The sequence below is a fragment of the Narcine bancroftii genome, chromosome 6 (assembly GCF_036971445.1).
Source record: "Narcine bancroftii isolate sNarBan1 chromosome 6, sNarBan1.hap1, whole genome shotgun sequence".
Lineage (NCBI taxonomy): Eukaryota > Metazoa > Chordata > Chondrichthyes > Torpediniformes > Narcinidae > Narcine > Narcine bancroftii.
The window spans coordinates 72,952,937-72,977,304 of NC_091474.1; the positions used below are offsets into that span (position 1 = coordinate 72,952,937).

Consider the following 24,368-nt stretch of genomic DNA (forward strand, 5'->3'; position numbering starts at 1 on the left):
TCCAAAGGCTTGCCAGACCAGTAGAGTGTGTAGCCTGCGCCGCGTTCTTGGAGGCTGCCTACATCTGCCAGGCGGACTTCACTGAGAGCGGCTATGTTTTTTTTTTTTTTTTTTTTTAAATTTTTTTTTATTTTTCACACCATAAATCACATTAGCCATGATATACACAATTTCTTTTTCACACATATACAGTGACTTTTTCTCCCCCCCCCCTTTCCTCCCAAACCACCCCCCCACCCCCCCTCTCATCCATTTTAGGTATACAATCTAGGTTGCATTAATCCAGTCAGACAATGTTGTCATTCAACAAAATTACACCAGAAATTCTACTGAGTCCATTCTTTTCTTTCCTTCTCCTTCCATCAACTTAGGTAATGTTTGTCCCCGGTAGGTTTTCGCTATTGTATTTAATGTAAGGCTCCTATACTTGTTCGAATATTTCAATATTATTTCTTAACCAATATGTTATTTTTTCTAATGGAATACATTTATTCATTTAAATTTGGTAGTTTATTCCTTTTAATTTGGTTATGTATTCCATTAATATTTAAAGACATATAGTTCAGCGTAGCCCTTTTATATTTTGTTTATCTTCTCTTTCCGTTTTTCCATCATTACCTTTCCTCCTTTTCCATTTCTGTTTTCTTATTTTCAACTCTTTATAAGACAACATTCCTACAACATCCAACATTTTCCTTATTCTCCTATTTCTATCTTATTTATTCCCAATCTCCCATTCACCTCCTGAGTTGTCCTTTATCCCTTGTCGGACAACCACATCTCCCCTCTCCATTTGGATTTGCGAATCCACTCGCAAGCGTCAACTGATTTTGCAGTGACCGCTATTTCCCCCCACCCCGCCTCCCCCAGAAAAGATTTCACTTTTCATATGTCACAAAGGTCACTCTTTTAATTCCCTCCTTATTCTCTCTATTCCATTACCTTCCCTTATTAATTCTTGTCTATACTATCTATATTTTCCTCTAAGTACAGATACATTCACGTATGCTCCTTGTCTCTATTCACTCTTATACCTCTTTACCCGCATACATATCAATCGTGATCATTTTTACTCTCATTACCCGTCTTCATCCCTCAGTCTATTTTTGTCTTTACCCACATACATATCAATTGTGATCATCTTAACTCTCATTACCCGTCTTCCTCCCTCAGTCTATTTTTGTAATTGTTCTGCAAATTTTCGTGCTTCTTCTGGATCCGAGAATAGTCTGTTTTGTTGTCCTGGAATAAATATTTTCAATACCGCTGGATGCTTTAGTATAAATTTATACCCTTTCTTCCATAAAATCGCCTTTGCTGTATTGAACTCTTTTCTCTTCTTTAGGAGTTCAAAACTTATATCTGGATAAATGAAGATTTTTTGCCCTTTATACTCCAGTGGTTTGTTGCCCTCTCTTACTTTTTCCATTGTCTTCTCCAGTACCTTTTCTCTTGTAGTATATCTTAGGAATTTTACTACAATAGATCTTGGTTTTTGTTGTGGTTGTGGTTTAGAGGCCAATACTCTATGTGCCCTTTCTATTTCCAATTCTTGCTGTAGTTCTGGACATCCTAGGGTCTTAGGGATCCACTCTTTTATAAACTCCCTCATATTCTTGCCTTCTTCATCTTCCTTAAGGCCCACTATCTTTATGTTATTTCTTCTGTTATGGTTTTCCATTGTATCTATTTTTTGAGCTAGTAGTTCTTGTGTCTCTTTAGTTTTTTTATTAGATTTCTCCAATTTCTTTTTTAAGTCTTCTACCTCCATTTCTGCTGCTACTGCCCGCTCTTCCATCTTGTCCATTTTCTTTCCCATTTCTGTTAAGGTCATCTCCATTTTATTTATTTTCTCTTCTGTGTTGTTTATTCTTTTTCTTAAATCCTTAAATTCCTGTGTTTGCCATTCTTTAAATGATTCCATGTATCCTCTAATAAGAGCAATTATATCCTTTACCTTGCCTCTCTTTTCTTCTTCTATTTCACCATACTCTTCCTCTTCTTCTTCCTCTGGGTTGGCCATCTGTTGTTTCTTTGTTGCCCTTTCCTCCTCTTCTTTCTTGTTTCCATTGTCTTCTGTGGTCTCTTCTTGCTGCAGGTGTTCTGCAGCTGTCGTTGCCGGCTGTGGAGATCGACTCCCCAGCTGGTCCCCCCTCCCGTCGGTGTGTTTTTTTTCATTCGCATCGCGCATGCGCGAAACTTCGCGCATGCGCGGTTGCGCACTTTTACTCGGCTCAGCGAGCCATTTTTGTAGTCCATTATTTACCGACCTGAGGGAGCGGGTTTCTCTCTCCGCAGCGGGCCTCTTCGGACAGGTAAGGCCTTCACCTTTTTCCTCCTTTGTCTTCTCTTCCTCTCTTCTTACCGTTGCTTTCGACTTTTCTTTTTTTGTCGCCATCTTCTTTCCACCTTTATACTCACTTTTCTGTAACTTTTATTTCTGTGCCTTTGTGTTTTCTCTTGTTTTTCCCGACTTTTCTGGAGAGGGCTGGAGTTCACCGTCCGGCCACTACTCCATCACGTGACTCCTCTCGAGAGCGGCTATGTTGATGTCAAGTCTGAGGAGTTCATGTGCAATGACGGCAGACCGACGTTCAGGTCGGTGGCTGTCAGCCTTGTCTAGCATGGTTCTGATGTTCCAGCATGCTAGCTTGAGTTTATGAGCATCTTTTGAGGGGGAGGACATGGATGGGGAGGACGTGGAGGGGGAGGACGTGGAGGGGGAGGACATGGACCTGTCCTCGGGCCTGCGCAAAGGAGATTTTAGGTGGAGTGCAGTGCGCGCAGTACTGGCCCCACCCTTTACACCCATGGATCATGTGCCGTGGCCAAGCAAGCAGGGATGTGGCAGCGAGGTCCTTGGGTCGTAGGTTTTATATCGGAGTGGCCTTCTCCTATGCAGTTTTCTTACCCGGGCTGGAGGGGCCTGCCTCCCCTCCTAGGTCGGTCCATACTGCCTGTACTGGGGCCGCCGCCGCCGCCTACCCTCTGCCCGGACCGGGGCCGGGGCCGGCGCTGCTCTCCCTGTGCCCGGACCAGGGCCGCCACCTCTACCTCTCTGCCCGGACCGGGGCCTCCGCCTGCCTCACTCGACCGAGGCCGGAGCCTCCCCTTGCTCCTGCCCGGATCAGGGCCGCCGCCGCCTACCCTCTGCCTGGACCGGGGCCGGGGCCACCGCTGCTCTCCCTGTGCCCGGACCGGGGCCGCTGCCTCCACCAGGAGGATTAGCCAGGGCATAAAAGGCTATGTGGAGAAGGCTGGGCAGTGGGAAAATGGATCAGGTCATGATTAAATGGCAGGGAAGGCTTGATGGGCTGAATAGCCTATTTCTCCTCCTATACCTTATGGTCTTACTCTTGCTGAGGAAAGTTTATTTAATGGGTAGGAGTGGTATATTGAGTTGTGGAATTGGTTGCGTTTGCTTGTCTTGTGTTGCTATACTGCTGACTTACGTAAAAAAATGAAGAATGAAAATAAAGATAGCACTATCAATTAGACTCGACAGATCAGGTCGAGATTAATAGGCTTTAGTTACTATAAACTTACAGGCATAGCTTCCATGCTGTTGGCCCAATTCCAAGGCAGCACTGAGGGAGGGGATTGAGCAGTACTGTCTTTATTAGGAACCCTGAGGGGGAGGAGTTACAATATCAGGGGCGGACCCACCAATACAATGCCTATAATAGCATTCGCAGGTGAACAGCTAACGTCTCCAATTCCTCTCTATATTATTTCAGTGAAGCTAATCGCATCGAGAATAAAGCAATAATTTTCCCTTGCTCCAAGCACTGAATTCTCAATGCAGCACAGAAGAAAACTATAAAGTTTGAATGTGACAGATGATAGGTAATCTGTAGCAAATAAAATGATGTATATCAAAATAACTATGTAATATTTCAGCTCTATGTATTGATACTGCAACAGGACATCACTCAAAGTATTGGTATTATGACTAGTATATTACCACTGTACATTGATACCATCTGACAGCTCGTCTGGATATTGTAGAATGCTTTAATATTGACCATAATGTTATCACCTTGTGACAGATTTCTGCAAGGCCTTGAGTGTCGTTGTAACCCCAGGACCTGTGGTGGAGTTCAGTGAAGGGCAACGAGGAAGTTTATTTTGCCGGGTGTCCCAACAGAAATGGAGAAACAGCTATTTGTCTCTGGTGTGGCTCTTCTCAAATTCAGAGCACAGCAATCAGAGGATCCTGAGACTGAACCGGACAGGCCACGTACAGGCATTTCGGAATTGCAGGAACCACCACTGTGAGCTTCAGTTCTTTCAGCAAGGTGCAGTCAAGGTCTACGTATTGATCATCAACAAATTTCACAGCAGTGATGAAGGGCATTACCGATGCAAAGTCCAGGAAGTTGCAAACCTAAATAGGAAGTGGATGTCAATATCGAATGGAGAGAATGCCACAAAAGTGAAAGGTAAGAGCTCGCGTCCTATTTTACTTAAATGTGCAGACAAACCAATTAAACGTGTAAACAATTGTGAAATGAAAAAAAAATTATGGGAGTTCTCTTTTAAATGCAATAAAGTATTCAGATAATTATTCTGGTTTTACCTTGGAATCCTCTTGTTGGCATTGTAACTATGGAAGCAAGAATAAAACAGCGTAATATTTACCACGTTTAATTTCATCTCGCCCCTGGAGTCCACTGCCCTCACACAATTAAGTGAATTATGCTGGCAGTAATCTCATCTTGCTCAGTTCTTGTCCTGATCATCATTCTTTCCCCTTCCCCGTGAGCTTTTCTCAATGCTGCTATTTTGCAGAAGGTCCTCCTCACCATGCTCTTTTGCCTCGCCCGGATGAACCCCAATTTGGGCAACCCCTCCCCCACCCCCACCCGCAGGGATCCAGTCATGTCGTCTGGGCAGAATTGGAGCCTCTGGACCATTGAGAAACAGATCCCTTACTGCCACCCCAAAATTCCCCTCACAGTCTTTGACAGCCAACCAAACACACCTCCGCTTTGTTGCTTTAAAAAGCTGAGAGATTTTCAATAGTGTTTAAATATCTTGGAAGAATTTTTTTTTAAAGTAGGCTTTTTCCACTGAGGGGAGGTGAGATACAAACCAGAGGACATGGGTTAAGAGTGAAAGGGGAAATGTTTAGGGAGAACTTCTTCACGTAGAGAGTGGTGGGGGTGTGGAACAAGCTGCCAGCTGAAGTGGTAAATGCGGGCTCAATTTTAGCATTTAAGCAAAATTTGGACAGGAACACAGATGGGAAGAGTGTATAGGGCTATGGACTGGGTCCATAGTCAGTGGGACTAGGGAGAAAAAATGGTTCGACACAGACTAGAAGGGCTGGAGGCCTGTTTCTGTGCTGCAATGTTCTATGGTTCTATGAAGTCATTAAATAATCTGTCATAATTGAAGAATAAATCTTATTGGTAAATTGAAGAAGCTTGCATGCATATAATTCTCTTTGTCATTCCTGATTCCTTGCACCATCTGCATTTAGCCTTCTGTGAGTCCTGAAATGGACCCCTCTGCACTTCTGGACTTTGCTTTCTCTCCTCATTTCAGTATTAAACTTATTTTTTCAATTTTCCCATCCATTTTGTGCTTCTTTGCTGCATTAACTCTGTTTGCCAAACCTTTGCTTACTCCCCTAACTTGAGACATCTTATTTTGTAGCCTCTTGTGCTGTCAAAAGCTTTTTCAATAATTTCTGACAATCAGTGATGTTTTAAAAGCAGCTGAGATGGATTAAATAATCGAAAAATCAGATTATATTTCAAAAATTAAAGAATAATGGTCTTATTTTAAATTGCATTTACCTCCTATAAATTATGTAACAGATTAATAGTCACGGTTCAAAGAAAAAACAAAGGAGATTCCTTCACTTACTTCCCTATCTAGCCGGCATTTCCAGCCAAAAAGGGCAGGACCATCAAGACGGAGCTCTGCGCTGAGTACCGAAACAGAGCTGGAGGGAAAGTGCGCCTGCCATCCAACCTTCAGCTTGTTTGCGCTCCATGTCATGCAAGCTGGAACCTGGAGGGCATGACACTGCTAGCAGGCTGGTGGCTGCCCACAGGGACACTGGAACAGTGTGATCCCACCAGTGGGTAGGAATAGGTGGTATTAGTAGCACCTCCGAAGCATGGACTGTCATGGATAAATCCCGGACTTTGCTCACACAATTGGGACTGGGATGCGAGAGGGTGCCTCAGGAACTGAGGGATTCCGGATGGTGTCAGAGGTTTGGATCTGGAGCTTGGGTTGCCGGTGGTTTGGACTGAAGTCTTTGTGGCTGCAGAAGCTGCGGGAGTGCTGGAAACAAATCCACAGACACTCGTCGTCTCTGGAGAACTGTCTTTTGCACGTGCAGCAGGTTATCAGGAAGACAAATGGAATGTTGGCCTTCATTGCTAGAGGGATTGAATTTAGGAGCAGGGAGGTTATGTTGCAACTGTACTGGTGAGGCTGCACCTGGAGTGCTGCGTGCAGTTCCGTCTCCACACTTGAGGAAGGATGTACTGGCTTTGGAGGTGGTGCAGAGGAGGTTCACCAGGTTGATTCCAGAGATAAGGGGGTTGGCCTATAAGGGAGAAATTGAATTGTCTGAGACTGTACTCACTGGAATTCAGAAGAATGAGAAGGGATCTTATAGAAATGTATAAAATTATGAAAGTTAAGATAGAGGTAGGTAAGTTGTTTCCATTGGAGGGGAGACTAGAACTAGAGGACATAGCCTCAAGATTCAGGGGAGTAGATTTAGGACGGAGATGAGGAGGAGCTGCTTTTCCCAGAGGGTGGAGAATCTGTGGAATTTGCTGCCCATTGAAGCAGTGGAGGTGACCTCAGTAAATATATTGAAGAAAAGATTGGATAAATTTTTGCACTGTAGAGGAATTAAGGGACATAGAGAAAAGGCAGGTAGGTGGAGATGAGCCAATCATCAGATCAGCCATGACCTCATTGAATGGAGGAGCAGGCTTGATGGGCCGGGCCGGATGGCCGACTCCAACTCCTTTGACTTAATTCCTTTTTCTCTAACTGTAAGGGGAGCTGGGCAATTTGTGCTGATGTCGAATCTTTGCTACCTCACGATAAACTTAAGGAAATTTTGTGTAATATCACATTTTCTGCTTAATCACATGACAATAAAAGAAGCTTGAATCATCCTGATGTTTCTTTAATTTGCTGACAGTGCGTGTACTTTGGACAACTACTGGGCCAATTCCCCAGAGCACACAGGAAACGTGGACGGACTTTGAAGGTACAGTGAACTTCCTTCTTGTGTATTATTGCTGAAGATGGCAGGGTGAGCTGACCAACGAAACAAGCAAGGCTAAATTTTATTAATTGAATTTGTAATGTTATGTTGCAACTGTACAAGGTACTGGTGAGGCCACATCTGGAGAACTGAGTACAGTTCTAGTCTCCTTACTTGAAGGATGCACTGGCTTTGGAGACGGTGCAGAGGAGGTCCACCAGGTTGACCTCAGAGATGAGGGAAGTTAGCCTAAGAGGAGAGATTGAGTCATCTGGGACTATATTCACTGGAATTTAGTATATGGAGATGAGTCTATCATCAAATCAGCCATTGAATGGTGGAGCAGGCTCAAAAGGGCGGATGGCCAACTCCGATTTCTTATGAAATGTCACAGTCATGTGCCAATGTTCTGAACTTCAGGCTGCGAAATAAGATAACAAGAGCAGGAGGCCTCTGGACTCCTTCAGCCTATTCCATTCTTCAGAGGATTGGAGACAAATCAGTGGCTTCATCGTGCCATGGTTCCTCCCTTCCTTGTGGAAGTGTGCCACTTCAGGCAGCTTTTCTGATGGTCACTGGGCAACTTTGGCCTATCAACAGTTAGTCATCCTATCAAATTCTAAAAGATGCTGTAAAATTTGAAATTAAATTAAATTAAATCTCTCCCCTTATTTCTCTGTCTCCTTTTCACCAGCTCTACATTCACAGAGCCTCCCCTTCCCTGATCAATTCTCACCTTTCCTCTCCCATCCTCTGATTCATGTCTAATGATCACCATTTGTCTGTTGGCCTGTACCCCTCTTTCAACCCTTTCTCTTCTTCACCACCAGCCTTTTGATTCAGGCGCCTGCCTACCTTGAAGAAGGGCTTGAACCCAAAATGTCTCCAATTAATCCTTACCTCCTGTGGTCGCTGCGAGACCAACCAAGTTCCTCCAGCATTTCTATGTTTTTACTACAATCACGGTGTCTGCAGACTTTCATGTTTCACTCTTTTCTCACTGCACCTTGGCACATAAGAAAATAAACTTGAATTTTTCCATCTTATAAAGGGAAACAAAGGTTTCCTTCAGCAAGGATTCAACACCTGAAGTGGAAGCTACCTGTTCTTTACACTTTCCAGGCAGTTTAGAGAATGGAGTTTGTTGAATGTACAACACAGGAGGTGGTCTTTCAGCTCACCAGACTCCCTCCCTCCCCTTACGATGAGCAATGCAACAATGTCCGCACCTCTCTGGCCAAAAATCTCTTTCCCAACTTCTGTCCACGTGGTCTCATTTTCCAAGGGCCCAAACGAATTGCTTTGCTTGTCACTCTCTTGACTTGTTCTCTTGGTGTCCAGTACTTGGGGAGCATTCACCCTAGACACCACCAAACAATGGAGAATCCTCACTGCCGATTTGGGTCTGAAGCACAACATCTAACACCTGCTATTAGATGAAACAAAATAAACAAAAAAGAGTTGATTCTCTTTTGCAGATTCTCTTCCAGAAACTTCCACTCTGCTGACTTCCATAAATCCTCAGGAAGAACGGAAATTATTTGAAGGTAAAACCTATTGCTCTTGAGTTGAGGTTGATTGAACATAAAGGGACTGCAGTGAACAAAGAGAAGCTGGAGGTCCTCAGTGGGTCGGGCAGCATCTGTGGAGAGAAATGTTCAGTCAGTGTTTAAGCTCAGAATTTCAATGGACAATGTCACCACGTTTCACAGATAGGATAAGATTGGAACTCAAAGAAGTTTCAGGGTGAAATTTGTGGGGGTGACAAAGATGGGAAAGTCTCAAGGTTTCAGGAGCGGGAGAGTTCCCAGTGGAGGCAGAGCATGGGACTTTGTGTAATGGAGGCAGGGAGAAAGGGACAAATAGAGGGGAGGAGAGTTTGGTGGAGGGAAAGGTTGACAAGACGAGTGGTCCCCTTAGAGCAGTGGTTCTTAACCTTTTTCTTTCCACTCACATACCACTTTAAGTAATCCCTATGTCATAGGTGCTCTATGATTAGAAAGGGGTTGCTTAAGATGGTATGTGGGTGGAAAGAAAAAGTTTGAAGATCACTTTTTAATTGTACCAAATTGACTCGTTATGTGCGTAGTTTCATAACTCCAAAGGAAATGGGCCAAGGACAATTTTTCTCAGCAAAGAATTTCAGTCACAACTGGGTCTAGAGCAGTGATTCTCAACCTTCCCTTCCCACTCATATCCCACCTTAAGCAATCCCTTACTAATCACAGAGCCCCGATGGCCTAGGGATTACTTAAAGTGGGATGTGAGTGGAAAGAAAAAGGGGTGGAGAACCACTGGCTTATAGGAAGGAAAGGTCTAATATAGGGACGGGTGGTAGGATCAATGGAAGAGGAAAAATTCAATGGAAAGTGGAGGACCTGATAGAGGCAAAGTTCACATTAAATATCACACGTCCCACAATGGAGTGATAGACGTTTTGCAAATGGATCAGTAGGAACAATACCAAGGGAAGAGTTACAGAGTGAGATGAGTTGTTTAAGATCAAAGACAAATTGACGGAAGAACAGGGATGGAAGGGCCAATGGACATAGGGACTAAGGGAGATATGGAAGGAAGGTCAATGAAGGGTAATCTCATGGACTGAGTTAAAGTGCATGAAGAGTGTTGAGTCCAAATGTCTGCAAGTTCATCATTGGTGAAAATGTATTGTCTCAGTCACTGGAGGTCGGTCCAACTACATTATAATCCATCACAGGTGTGAACCACAGCTCAATAGCATTATTGGCTCTGAATCAGTTGGTTGTGGGTTCAAATTTCAGTCCAGGTCCTTGATGATCCTGGATGATGTTTTAGTAGTCGACTGCTAGATGTAGTTGTAAACTGAACCCCTATATTCCACCTCAGATATAAAAGTCATTTTAAATTTAAATTTAGACTTTCTGTCCTATAAGCCCATGCCTCCCAAATATTCTAATTGACCTACAACCCCTGTGTGTTTTGAAGGGTGGGAGGAAACCGGAGCACCCGGAGGAAACACATGCAGACACGGGGAGAACGTACAAATTCCTTGCAGACAGCGGCAGATTCAAACCCAGGTCACTGACGCTATACAGCGTTAACCACTGATCTAACCATGCCACTATTTCAAATAAAACCTGGGGAGAGGTCCTTGGTATGTTAACCAGTACTTAGCCTTCAACCAGTGAAAAAAATAATAAATAAATCTGTTCCAGTGACCACTATCTTGTTTGGTTCAGATTAGCTGCTATTTTGTTTATCAGCATTTTATACATGAATTTCTGTATATGTCTGTTTAAGGTGAGTGGGGGAAAATTTAGGGGGGGGATGTCAGAGGTAGATTTTCTTCCTCACAGAGAGTGGTGGGTGCCTGGAATGCATTGCCATGAGGGCTGGTGGAAATATTTAAAAGACTCATATAGAAACAGGGATGTAATAAAAATTGAGGGTTCTGGGTGTGAGGCTGGGCTGACTTTATTGTGAAGGAGATTGCGTATGAACACAGCTATGGTTGTTGCAGTTGCCCAGGCCTGAAATACAAGTTTGCCTTTACCTCCCATGGAAATATAAGGCCCTGGTGAGGCCTCACTTCGAGCAGTTTTGGCCTCCTCATTTACAAAAGGATGTGCTGTCATTGGAGAGGGTTCAGAGGAGGTTCATAAGGATGATTCTGGGAATGAAACGGTTATCATACAAGGAGTGTTTGACAGCACTTGGCCTGTATTCATTGGAATTTAGAAGAATGATCTCATTGAAATATTTCGAATGTTGAAAGGCTTGGACAGAATAGATGTAGAAAGGTTGTTTCCCCACGGTGAGAGAGTCTAGGACAAGACAGCACAACTTCAGGATTGAAGGGCGTCCACTTAGAACAGAGGTGCGGGGGAATTTCTTCAGCCGGGGGTGGTGAATCTGTGGAATTTATTGCCACAGGCGGTTGAGGAGCCCAGGCCATTGGGTGTATTCGAGGCAGAGATTGATAGGTTCTTGATTAGCCAGGGCATCAAAGCTTATGGTGGTGGGGAAATGGTGGGATGGACTTGATGGGCTGAATATCTGATGGTCTTATGGATGCTGCATGCCATGCTGAGCTCCTTCTGCACCAGTGGGCTTTCTTGCTTAACGACATGACTGGGGACCTGTGTTTGCTAATATCTGTGCTTCAACTTCAGATCTGTATCTTCTCGTGATGATGGTGTGCTCTGTGGGGATTTTATCCGTGATGCTTTTTGCAGCAGTTATCACTTGTCAGATTATAAAGAACAGGAAGAAGAGAAGAGGTGATTGTAAGATAAACTTGTTGATCATTTATTCACTTCCATTGTGCCTGAAGAAATTCAAACTCTTGTCTTCTGTTTTCAGCAAGGAAATACTTGCCAAAAGAGCCTAATAACAGGTACTGTTTTATACAATTTTGGGGAGAAATTTAGAAATGGAACTAAATTACAAAAAAAATGGAACTTTTTCTCACTTATGTTGCCAACTGCCAAATTGAAGCTCTTCTTGATCAGATGTGTTCAGTCACATATGAAGCGAGATTTGTCCTCTTCCCCAGATAGAGGGGCCCTTTGAGTATCAACATCATTGGGTCCCCCCCCCCCCCCCCCAGAACTGAGAGTGAAGCTTGTCCTGGTACAGTGTACTCTTCTGCACACAGAGCTGGGGTGAAAGCTACTGAACCTTGTTTCACAGTGGACTTTTGAAGAGATTCGCCTGATGGAATGACTGGGTTGGAATCCAAGTCTCTCTTGTGAAACACCCTGTTTTGAGACTACTCCTGTACATAAGGTGTACATATTACAGTTGCCCAACAGAGAGATCAGAAGCTGCATCCATGATGCATTGAGCAAAGTGGGAGAAAGGCAAACTTTATAAGTAAAAAAATATATAATTAGCTTCTGGCAATGAGATTTAATTCCTAAATATTCGATGGTGTAAATGTAAAAGCCAAATAATGCTGGAAACATTCAGCAGAGTTAATATAACTTCTTCCAACTGATATATTAATTTCTATTCTCTCTCCACTAGTGCTCTCTGGCCTGCTGAGCTTTCCAGCATTGTCTGTTTTATTTCAGATTTCCAGCATCTGCAGTTTTATTTTGATGTTCGTATTCTATGGTGTCCTTATTTGGGGGAAGCCGGGTTAACATAGCAGTTAGTGCAACACTAATACAGTGCCAGTGACCCAGTTTCGAATGCGGCGTTGTGTGCAAGGTGTTTGTACGTTCTCCCTGTTTTCCCCCTGGTGCTCTGGTTTCTTCCCACCGTTCAAAACGTAGGCTGATTTGGGTGTAATTGGGCGGCACGGGCTCATGGTCAGAAAGGCCTGTTACCGTGCTATGCATCTAAACTTACTTTAAATTATCTGTTATTCTTTTAGTTGCTGGATGACTAGAGTATTCAAGACTGGGATAGAATTTTCTTGGGGAATTTGATGCAAAGGTGATAAGTGGTAGATCACTGCTGATCTACTTGACCAACAGACCAGGCTCAAGGAGCTATGTAGCTGCTTTTTGCACCTATGCTATAATCAGAAATAACCTAGGAGCTGAACTCAACTACTCAGTCCCACGAATCTGTTCTACAAGATCACGGCCGATCCAATTTTTGTCTCAACACCATTTTCCAACATGTTCCCCACAATGTTTGACTCTCCTATCATCAAAATATCTCCAAAATTCTTAGCCTTGACTCATTCCAGCGACTCTTCCTCCACTGCTATCTGGAGTTGAAAATCCCAAAAGTTCACATTCGAAGAGGAGAAATGTCTCCGTTAAGTGGTCAAGCCCAGTTTTGAAATTACAACCCACCACCCCCCCACCCCCCCCCCCCCCACCGCTATTTTTCATTCCTCACTTCAGGGGGATGCATCTCAGCATCACAGGAAACTCAGACCTTGGATGAAAGTATTTTGTTCTTGTTCTGTTGTTTGACTTGTTAGAGTAGGACTGAGTTACTCTTCGCAGGAGGCAAATTTTGAAGAAACATTGAACATACAGTAACAGAGCAGAGTTTCGAAAAGATGGGGAATTGGTTTGACCTGAGCCATGTGTGTCAGATCCTCTGGGGAACATTCACGACCAAACCTGAATTTGCTCTTAGTAAAAACACGACGCTGGAGAAACTCAATGATAAAGATGCACAACCAACATTTCAGGTGTGAGCCCCTCATCAAGGTTTGCTCTTTCTCATTCCTGACAGCTGAGACATTGAATGGGAAGGTTTTCTCAAGGTGGATACTGTATGTAACTTGGGTGAAATACCATTCTTGAATGGAGAATTGGAAAAGAATGCTACCTCCTTGGAAGTAACTTTGAATCTCTTCCTTAAGATAACTTGGTTGCTTTTTGGTTTGGATGTTGCTTAACATTATAATTCAAGCAATAAAAAGTTAAGTGTTGTCTGTAATTTTCCCTTTGAATGTTTATCATCTATTTCTGGATGGCTGTTGCCACAGATAAGCACATACCAAGCCAAAGAGACACAAAGTGCCCTCTTTTCCTGATTAGACAGACATGACCTTTCTCTGGGAACCACAGATAGAAACTGTGAGAAATATGCTTGTCTTGATTAATACAGAATATAGAGCAGCTCGCTCTATTTCTTGATGGAGATTGAAAGGTGAAAGGCCGCAAAATAAATTGTGGAATAAAATCTTGTATTTTACAGTTCAGGAGAAATGGTGATGGCTGCAGGGAGATCTTCCATATTTCAAACCAAATTGCAGAAGAAGAAGTTTGCAGCATGTGATGCACCTCCTCCAGTCCCAGTGAAAAGTAGGTCTCAATGGATCTTACTCCAGAGGAAGTGTAAGGGAGAGTTGTGCAAAACTTCAGCTGTCTTGAACTGTGTGGGCCCCAAACATTGGAAGTGTCCTCTAAACTCGCCATCTCCATTTCCCCTTTAAAACACACCTTAAAGGCTATCTCTGAACCCAAGCTTCAGGCATCTGCCCCAAATGACCCAGGGTGGCTTGGGCTTAAATTTAATGAGCACCTTGATGGTAAGATATTTTTGGTCATTCCTTTCCCATCCCACCTCAGGAGCACCTTTACCTATGAAGATTATCTTGTGAGTCGTGCTGCCTTCCTCAGCTTTGCATAACTCTTCCAGGCCAACCCAAAAATGCGACCAAACCATGCTCTAAGGATTTCCCATGATCCCTATCAGTGTAGACATTCACCAAGGTTTCCGATATCATACTGAACCTCTGCATCACACCTCTTTGGAGATCTGCTGACTTTCTTTTTAACTTGGTTAGTTTGATGTTCCAAACCATCACACCTTCCCTCCACCTTATCACAGAGGCATTGACTTGCACAGCACCGAAATGAGCCCTGTGGTCCATGTCAATCTTCATGCCCATGGACACTAATCACCTGCTAGCATCAGCTCTGTATTCATCATGCCCTGCCCATTCAAATGTCTGTCCCAATCACCCATTCTCAACCTTTTATTTCATTATGGCCCCCTGAGGACTCTGCTCAAAGCAGTGGTTCTCAACCTTTCTCTTTCCACTCACTTACCACTTTAAGTCATCCCTGTGCCATCAGGGCTCTGTGATTAGTCAGGGATTGCTAAAGGTGAGATGTGAGTGGGAAGGGAAGGTTGAGAATCACTGCTCTAGACCCAATTGTCACTGAAATATTTTGCTTGAGAAAAATTGTCATGGGCCTAGTTCCTTTGGAGTTATGAAACTGCACATAATGAGTCAATTAGGGATGATGAAAACAGTGGTTTCCAAGCTTTTTATTTCCACCCACATTCCACCTTAAGCAACCACTTACTAATCACAGAGCACCTATGGCATTCTTAAAGTGGTGTGTGAGTGAAAAGAAAACGGTTGAGAACCTGGCTCAAAGTTTATGGGCCCTTTCCCTGTGAAGCAGTCAGTTTAGATGTTTTCTTCCATACTTCTCTCCTACCGACTACATAAGAATATTTTATGATTAAAGACTCTGGCCACCCTTCAATTTGTTGTGGCCCATGTGAAGAATGGCTAGTCTAAACGTCTCTTCAACAGTGTTTCTATCTGAATCCACCACCTCCTCCTCTGACAGTGGGCTCCAGGTATCAAACATTCACTGTAAAAAGAAATCCCCCTCAAATCCCCTTTGAAATGCACACCTCCCACCTTTATCCTCTATCCTCTTGTTTTTAACACCTGTACCATGGCAGATAGGTTCTGACTCCATGCCTCTTTTATGGAACAAGTGTGCAATTTGAAATTATTTTCTGTGTGTCAACATGCCCATCAAGCTAAATTCCAGGAAAAAAAAAACAATGAAAGGCCTGCCTCTTCCAGTATCCAAGCTCTTCCCGTTTACATGGTTAACAGTAATCAAGGACTACATAGGATATCAATCAACAGAAGCTCGGGTACTTGGCTGCTGAAGCATTGATTGATGGAGGTTGCTTGTAATTGCTGACAGCTGCCTCAGCCTCCCCCTGACATGGCTATTAATGAATTGGTCTGAATCTAATTAATAACCAAGTTGATGTCCAGCATTTTATTTATTTGCCTTGCATGTTCTGCATTGCTCAGTTCATGGCTATTTATGGCAGAAATGTGACAGCTTCTCTGAAAAGAGAATATCAAGCTGGTCCATACAAATGTGTTACGTTAAATACTTAATATATTCAATCAGAATCAGGTTTTTATTGTCATGAACATGTCATGAAATTTTTGGTTTTGCGGCAGCGGTATTGGGCATTAATATATTATATATTGAGCGGACAAATGTCAGCAAAGCATGTCTAAACTTGCAGATAAATGTTCAGTCACGAGAATACCTAGGAAAATAAATTGACAAGCTGAAACTCAAAAATTTGCCACGAATTGCAGGTTGGAACAAAAGGTCAGAGAATCTGGTGATGAAACCTAAGTGTTTCCTTCTCTGCCCTTGACATAGCATCTCATCGTTGCCTTCTGCTTCACCCAACAGTTGTGAGACTGTTTCATTAGTTCTAGTACTATTACCGGAGAGCACTAAATTAGGAAAAACTTTCCCTTATGGTTAAGATTCTGATTTCTTGCCACTTAGTCTGATTCAAGTAAATCACAAAGACTCGGTGGTTGAAGTAAAAAAAACACACAATACTGGAGAAGCGAGCTCAGCAGGTCAAACAGTGCCCTTACGTAGCAAAGACCCACAACCGACACTTCAGGCTTGAGCCCTTCATCCAAGAGAAAATGCTGGCAAGTATCCAAACAAAGGAGTTGGGGTTGGGGGGGGTTTGGCAAAGGCGGGAGTTGGAAAAAGGAGGGAGGGGACAGCAGCAATGAGGGGGAGGAGGTGATGACTGGATGGGGATGGAGGAACGAGAAAAACAGGAAAAGGGGGAGGAGAAAGAAAAATGGAGACAGAGAGATCCAGGAAGGGGAGAGTGTTGTCAGATTCAATGAGTGCTCTCCGTTGAAACGATGGAACTAGCAGGTAGATAATATAGTTCAGAAGGCATGTGACCTTCATAAGTCAGGGCATTGAGAGGATATGCTCCAACTTTATAAAACCATAGGGTAGATTGCATCTCTACAAATCGCTGGTGAGACCACATTTGAAGTATTGTGTTCAGTTCTTGTCACCTCATTATAGGAAGGAAGTGGAAGCTATGGAGAGGGTGCAGAGAATTACTGGGATGTTGCCTGGATTGGAAAACCAATTTCATGAGGCAAGATTAGCAGAGCTGGGACTTTTCTCTTTGAAGTGAAGAAGGATGGGAAGAGTCTTAATAGAGGTCTACAAGAATCTGAGAGGCATGGATAAGGTGGACAGTCAGCGCCTGTTTCCTAGGGTGGGAATAGCAAACACCAGAGGACATGTACAAAGTGAAGAGAGTAAAGTTTAGGAGAGATATCAGGAGAACGTTTTTCTTCACACAGAAGAGTTGAAGGTGCCTGGAATGCCTTGCCAGGGGTGGTGGAAGAGGCTGGAACAGTAGAGTCATTTAAAAAAAATCTTAAGACAGGCGCATGGATGAAAAAAAATAGAGGGTGATAGGGTAGGGAGGGTTTTTTTTGGTAGGAATATATAGGTTGGCACAACATCATGGGCCGAAGGGCCTGTACTATGTTGTAATTTTCTAATTCCTATGTTCTTAATGCTAGTGTAGATGCAGAGGAGACTGATTAGGATGTTACCTGGAATTACAAGATATTTCAGTTGGGAGGAGAGACTGGAGAGGCTCGGTCTGTTTTCTATATAGAAAATTATGTGAAAATTGGGTCAACGGCAAGAAACTACTCTTCATGTCAAAGATGACTGTACCTCAATGTTATAGGCTGCAAAACTTGGAACACCCCCAGCAGAGAAAAATAAAGGATATCCAGAGCCAAGAGTAGAGGAAGAAATCGTAACTTGGAAATTGGATTAATTAGCACCTATTTTATGCATAAATCACATAACCCAAAACAGTGATCATTTCTGGATGAACTTACATGATGAAGGTTGCTTTTCCAAAGTGTCTTCACAGACGTGTCCACAGGCTCAGAGTTTCCAATGTTATCAGCACAGAGACGGTGATATTCTGCAGGAGGGCCAATGGTTGTATTCTCACACTTTCTTGTATGGGCCAAGGTCATAAGGACTCTGAATTTCTGTGACACAAGATCTCTCCTTGTGGCGACAACAGGTTTCACCTTTTGCTGTTCATTGCTGCTTCAGAGAGATGACCCTTGCACGATACTGGTGAAGAAATAAGTTCTCCCAACGTAATTTCACTGACCAGCAGGTGTTATCTTGGGACTGGGAGTTATCAACGGTGCTGCCTTCCCGTAAAACTGGGCAGCCACTGGCTCCTCCCAAGTGCTCAAGGCTGTTCCTTTAATTAAGCAAATATTCCTTCAGCAGGAAGAGGTTCTGTTCCCTCAATGTGCAGATAGTTCTGGACTACAAGAAGAATTTCCTGATGGCCAATGTTAAGTGTCTGGGAAGCACACAGAGCTCCTCTCCGAGGTCCAGACTCCTGGACCTTTTCACTTCCCACAGGGAGGGACCCTGGCTGATATAAGGTCCCCTCCACTGCCCTTGCCCCTCACACCAGTTATTTTCCAACTACAGTATCCACAGATTCTTTGTCAACTATTTAGGCTGTTTTAGAGATTGCGTCCAGGGTTAAGTCACCTCAAACTGAATCTTGACCAATTTTATTAACATGGATGCACTCAAAAGCAGAACCCTGGAGATACCTGTAGAACAGAGAGATAAATACTCAGCTCCCCGAAAATGACTCCGATTTACAAGATGGTGTAGAAGATATTTGGCACATCTGCTTTCATTGGGCAAGGTTCTGAAGTTGGGACCTTATGATTTATCTTTACAAAGCGTTGGTGAGACCACACTTGCAATTCTGGTCAATGCCATGATAGAAAGGATAGCAACAAGTTGGAAAAGAAGCAGAGGGATGTCAGTCTTAGGAAGTGGAGTTGCAGGACTCATGTTGACCCACACACAGTCCACTCTTTCTATCCACTCACCAGATTGCACAATGGCAGTGTAGGGTAAAGGGAGCAGCCTGTCACCAACTCCATACCTTCTCCACAAGCCCAATGGGCACAACGACAAAGGCATTCAGGTCTCACCGACTACCGTGCCCCATTCTGCGAATTTGGAGAGGTTTGTTCTTTCTTATCATTGCTTCCTCATCGCCATGGTGATGAATTTTTAATACATCCTGCAAATACAGATCATATTTCATCTTGACATCAGTCCATACCTTTCAACAACTCTTATCATTCAAACCACAGCAAAAATGTTTGAAGATAGACATTTGTATGAGTTGCTGTCCATTTTCAGACATAAACTGGGTTCAGATGGGAGCAGTTAATGCTTTTGTATTTCAGGCAAAGAGCATAAAACCCTTTATGTGGAGGAGCATGAACCAGGCAATGGCCTGGAAGTCTCCTCCTGCTCCTGACAGCCCATAGCCCAAGCACACTCTTCCTATCCACAGGAGAGAAGCCTCAGGCAAGGCTTCAATCGAGCCAAGAGTTTCATTCAGCCCTTCTCTGTCACCAGGAGAGTCTTGATTCTGTTTGGGATCTAGCAGTAAGATGGGGACTTTGATCTGGCAGCTGAGTTCTCTTGGTGTCAATCTCAAATGTACAATGTGAAAGTCTCACTGGAGATAGAGGACAAGCTTGTTGTGACTTGGAACAGAATTAATTCCAGGCAGTATTGACCCCAAGGCTCCAGCGCTTGCTATCACTCTCCACTCCCCGTTACTCATCCTGAACTCACTCCCACTGTTCCCTTTCCACTCTCCCTTTGCTTTAATCCTACCACCAACATCATTTATGGGTCACTAGCTGGACTGCTTGGAAAACCACTGTACCTCAACGCAATAGATATTGCCCAATTTGTAATAAACTCACTCTGCTCCACACTCCACAATCCATGGATGATATAAAATCCTAAGGGACTGGGAAAGTTGCAATGTTGATCCAAACATTGAAAACACCCAAAGGTTCAGTGTGAATGGTAACCTCACCATGCCTCATGACTTAAGCTCACAAGAAACCTTCCTGCAAGGAGATTCCAGATTTCCCTGTCAAAGTTCCCAAGGATTGTTGCCAATAGCAGCACAATAGCATGGCCTGGTGAAGCTGCTGCATCACTATCCTCACCCCGGCCACTGCCTGCATGCTCTTCTTCTTCTGGTTGATGCAGTTGGCTTCCACATCCCAAATATTGATGCATTGCTGGCTTATTTGGCCATTGTAATTGTCCCCAGCATCTAGGTGAGTGAGAGAATCTGTGGGCAGAGAGTTAATGGGAATGTGAAGAGGATTAATGAAATGTTAATGGCTGGTTGGTGGTGGGTAGGGACTCCAGGGCTGAAGGGCCTCACAATCTCCCAAATATATTGGCCTCTAATTGTTTCCAATCTGTGCACCACCAGTGTGGTTTTTGGCACCATGAGACAAAGGGTGCTGTGAATTTCACGAAAAATCTGCCTGGGTGTCTGAATTCATATCCCTGCCTTTGATTCAGCCCCTCACCATGATTATACCTCTGTGTCCTATAATTTACATTTGCAATATGTTGCACCAAAGAGCGCAGATTCCTAAAATCTTCTGTAAGGGACTTTGTTATTAAAAAAGAATTTGAAACCAGTTGGCACGGCTAGCAATTCTAATTCCTCAAAAGGCAATGTCAGCATATATGTGTATTTGTGTGCTTCAGTGTACACGACTGTGTCTGTGAGGGTGCTTGCATGATTGTATCCATCTTTGTTTATGTCTTCTTGCATGCGCGCGTGCGTGTGCGTGTGAATGGTGTGCGTGCTTGTGTCTTTCTGTGTGCCCATGTCTGTGTGTATCTCTACATTTCTACCACATCTATGAAAAGCAAAAAATACTTACTTTAGATTAAAATTATGGCATGCTCTTTATTACAGTCCCAACAAGAGAAGCAGCCACCAAAAGAAAGTTCCTGAAGAAACATGATGGCAAATCCATTCTGGTAAGCAAATACTTGGCACATCTTGTACCGATGCCATGTCTAGAGTGGGAGGATTCCACTTTTCCTGGAGAAAAAAAAATTAGAAATTGAAGTCTGATCCTGGAACTGAAATGCTCATGGAGATCGTCCCTCACACTCCACAGTGAACAGACCCAATCCACAGCTCCACCCGGCTCTCAGTACACAGTCATACAAATGTAGAAGCCAGGCCTTAAACAATGAACAGTCAATCTCATAGAAATTACATAAATTCAAATACTGCTTTCTTTTTAAAAATTCAGTTATACTTCTTGTGATAATTTTACACTAGAAATACAGCCACATTTTTAACAACCTGCTATTGGATATTTAAAAAAAATATTTCTCTTATATTGCATAGCAGATTATTAATCCTACACATGTGCAAACCATTCAAGGTTGTTCATAGAACACCTGGAGATATTGCCCAGACATCTAAGATGAACGCCACTTGGAGAAAAATAGTGGGGCATTATCAAAACTACGGTGGTCTAGAGATTCCTTGTCAGCTGCCACAGGCCCTATACCAAGAATGAGCAGGAGGAGACCGTCGCTGGACCATCAAGCCTGCGCTGCCATTCAAGAAGTTCTTGGCTGATCTGGCCGTGGATGTTCTTTGTAACCATCAACCCCTCCATTGCTCAATAGAACACCACATTTAGTGCTGTAAATTGCTTCTGAAATTTGGTGCCATTTTGAATGGCTGCTGCTTGGAGCAGAAAAATATTAAGTGCTGGTAGAGAAAGTTCCAAGAGAAGTAGAGCAATTGGAAGCAATTGTCAAAACCCTCAGCAGAGCTGGCCACTCGTCCAGCTTTTTGTACATACTCTTGCTTGTGCTGCTTTAAAGTGAGCATCTTATAGAAACATCTGCCACGTCCTGCAATATTCTTATACATTTCAGTTGTCAGAACTTCAACAGTAAAAAGTAAGTAAAAATCTTACCATTTCATGTACAATTTACTCATCGTGGACTTACTAATTTTATTGTATCTATATTGCTTTCCAAGATCCAATTATTTATTTAGTGTTCTTTGACTTCATTGAATTATATTTACAATCAGACATCATAAAAATGTATGAAAAGCACACTCACACGGGGTCACCCATGAACTAGAATCCAGCATTATTTTTCATATCAACACATAATAGAATAAAGAATAAATAGATAATCTACAGCAGAACACAATGACATTTTACAATAATTCAATAAAACATCCAGAGAATCTGATTTCACAACTAGATGTGCTTAAAATTTGCATGAGTTGGAGTTTGCCAGGGTGATTCTGAGAGCCAGTAAATAGGCCATAAAACATCAGCACTGTGAAATGAGAATAAAATAAATGGTAATTCAATGAGAGAGAGGATTGAACACACACACTTAGGGCACGCGGCAAAAACAATTAACGCTAATTACATTACCACCATAAAATGGCTGAAATATTACAATCTATGTCTGACACATCACATTATTATTTTGGAGCATTTTTCACCCTTTGTGTTTTGTGAAGAGCCTTTTCATGTCTCTTGTTTAGCTGAGGCTCCTTTTGAATTAACTTCTGTTTCAAAGTCAATTTGTTTCCCCCTTAGGGTTTTGGCGACGTTTTTGTTGAGTTGTATTGCCTTGATACTCACGTGACTCTACAAATATACCGTGGTTTGCCGAGGGATCTGGCTTATTCTGGGATCGATGGCAGTAACACAGAGAATACTCTAACATGCTGAACTTTGATATTATGTGTTTTACATTTTAGAGTTTCTATTGAAATAGTGTTTATATTTTAAACTTCTTCCCATGGGCAGTAAGAATGCTGAATGACCAAAGGAACTGTTCACACTAACCCTCCGAGACTCTCATATTCGCGAAACAATATTTATTTTCAATCAATGAAATACTTGTCCTGCATATGTGTTGTTTGTCTGTATGTGTATTATGCCTGGTTGTGTGTCTGTTTGTTTTGGCACCGAGGGCCAGAGAACGCTGTTCTGTCAGGTTTGGCCTGTGCAATCGGATGACAATAGACTTGGCTTGACGTTGGGGATGTAGAATTGGTCTGGTCCTCAGAATCAAGGAGTGAGCGTGTGCTGACTCTTGGGGCTGATGTCAGCGAGGACAGTTCCATGCCAACAGCAACTACTGGCCCTGTTTTTAAGCAGTGCTCAGCACACAGGGTTGAAAAGTATCCAGACCATATTTTCCTAACAGAATTTTTCAATTACTGAAATAAGCTTACAAAGCATAAGTGGCATTTATTCAATGAAGACAAAGTACTTCGATATACATTTTCACTCAGCAGAGCAGACAGCTTTAGACAAATAACTGTGATTTTTTTTTAAATGCTCTCAACAATGGTCCAAACTAATTGGACCAATTGGCTGCCAAAAGCTTTCAGTTTTCTTGGATACAGAGACAGCAAACAAAGCACATGATGGAATCAACAACAACAATTTCTACTTCTTCAGCACCTCTATTGCAATAGGTCAGCCCCAGGTACTTCAAGGAGTGAGAAGGAGCAGACTGTTACATGGCCATGCCTCTGGAGATGAGAGGAGAGATGACTAAATGCAGAAGGGACAAGAGATGGAAGGGGGCAGTGACACCAGTGGATTGGAGAGCTGGAGAAGGACCTAGAGGAGAGATTATTTGCTGTGTGCAAGAGCATTCAGGATTATATGACGAACTAGAGTAAAACACAAACGTCTGTAGACACCGTGGTTGAAGTAAAAACACGATGCTGGATAAACTCAGCAGGTCAAACAGTGTCCTTCATACAGCAAAGATAAAGTTAATAACCAACATTTCAGGTTTGAGCCCTTTGTCAAGGGATGAGTAAAATGTAGACAAGCGCATGAGCCTGTGCCACCCAATTGACCTATAACCCTTTTACATTTTGAAAGGTGGGAGGAAACCAGAGTGTGCAGAGAACACCCTCACAGATGTGAGGAGAACATACAAACTCCTTATAGACAGTGCCGGATACAAATTGGCGCTACAACAGCACTGCGCTAACCGCTCTTGAACTTGTGTCAGGCTGTGTGTTCCAAACTCAATCACTTTCTCGCTGTCTCATGTTTGTTCCCTCTGCCCGTCTGTTATTGCATTTTCTTCTGGACCTTTAAACATCTCCATCATCTCCATAGCATCTTCCACGCTCAGCTTCTCATCTCCACTCAACCAATGTACCCTGCCCATGGAATTGTTCCAACAAATCTCCTCTGCACTCTCATGTTTCCTGCAGCATTGGGCCCAGAGTTGGTTAAAATGTTCTTGCTGAGGCCCAAATGCTGAATTATAATGTGCATCTCCTGTTTTGAAAGCCAGAGATTCTGTCTGCTTCTTATTGCACTCCTCCTGAACTTGCCATATCTTCTCCAATTTGCATTTTGGGTTTTTCTGAATCAACTCCTTTCACCCTCTCAGTCTCAGATTAAATTTTCAAATCTCCTCCTCCTCTCTGAGGAGTTACATGGTACAGAATATCTCCTTCATCCCACTCATCTTCCTGGTCATTAAACTCCTAACTTCTCTAAGCCCATCTACCAGCAGTTGGCTGGCACCCTCCTGTGTGTGGAGATTCACCATCTTGGGCAGATACTTCTCAGATGTTTGTCTCAGCTTTTTTAAGGTGTTGTTTTGGAAGTTTAATTTTTTTTCCTTTCTCT

At 43.1% G+C, this 24,368-nt stretch overlaps 1 protein-coding gene across 3 annotated transcripts in view; it reads left to right on the top strand.

Moving 5' to 3' along the window:
• The window catches only part of vstm4a (V-set and transmembrane domain containing 4a), a 54,074-nt gene that overhangs the window by 9,943 nt on the left and 19,763 nt on the right, over positions 1 to 24,368 (top strand). For 2 of the 3 annotated variants that reach the window (XM_069885343.1, XM_069885341.1), the window contains exons 2-8: positions 4,050 to 4,442; positions 7,181 to 7,249; positions 8,725 to 8,793; positions 11,398 to 11,505; positions 11,588 to 11,621; positions 13,895 to 14,001; positions 20,624 to 20,688. In XM_069885343.1, coding sequence (XP_069741444.1) covers positions 4,050 to 4,442; positions 7,181 to 7,249; positions 8,725 to 8,793; positions 11,398 to 11,505; positions 11,588 to 11,621; positions 13,895 to 14,001; positions 20,624 to 20,688 — 845 coding nt within the window. Of the gene's footprint in view, positions 1 to 4,049; positions 4,443 to 7,180; positions 7,250 to 8,724; positions 8,794 to 11,397; positions 11,506 to 11,587; positions 11,622 to 13,894; positions 14,002 to 20,623; positions 20,689 to 22,295; positions 24,366 to 24,368 lie in introns of those variants that run through there. The other variant, XM_069885342.1, reaches the window with a different exon arrangement.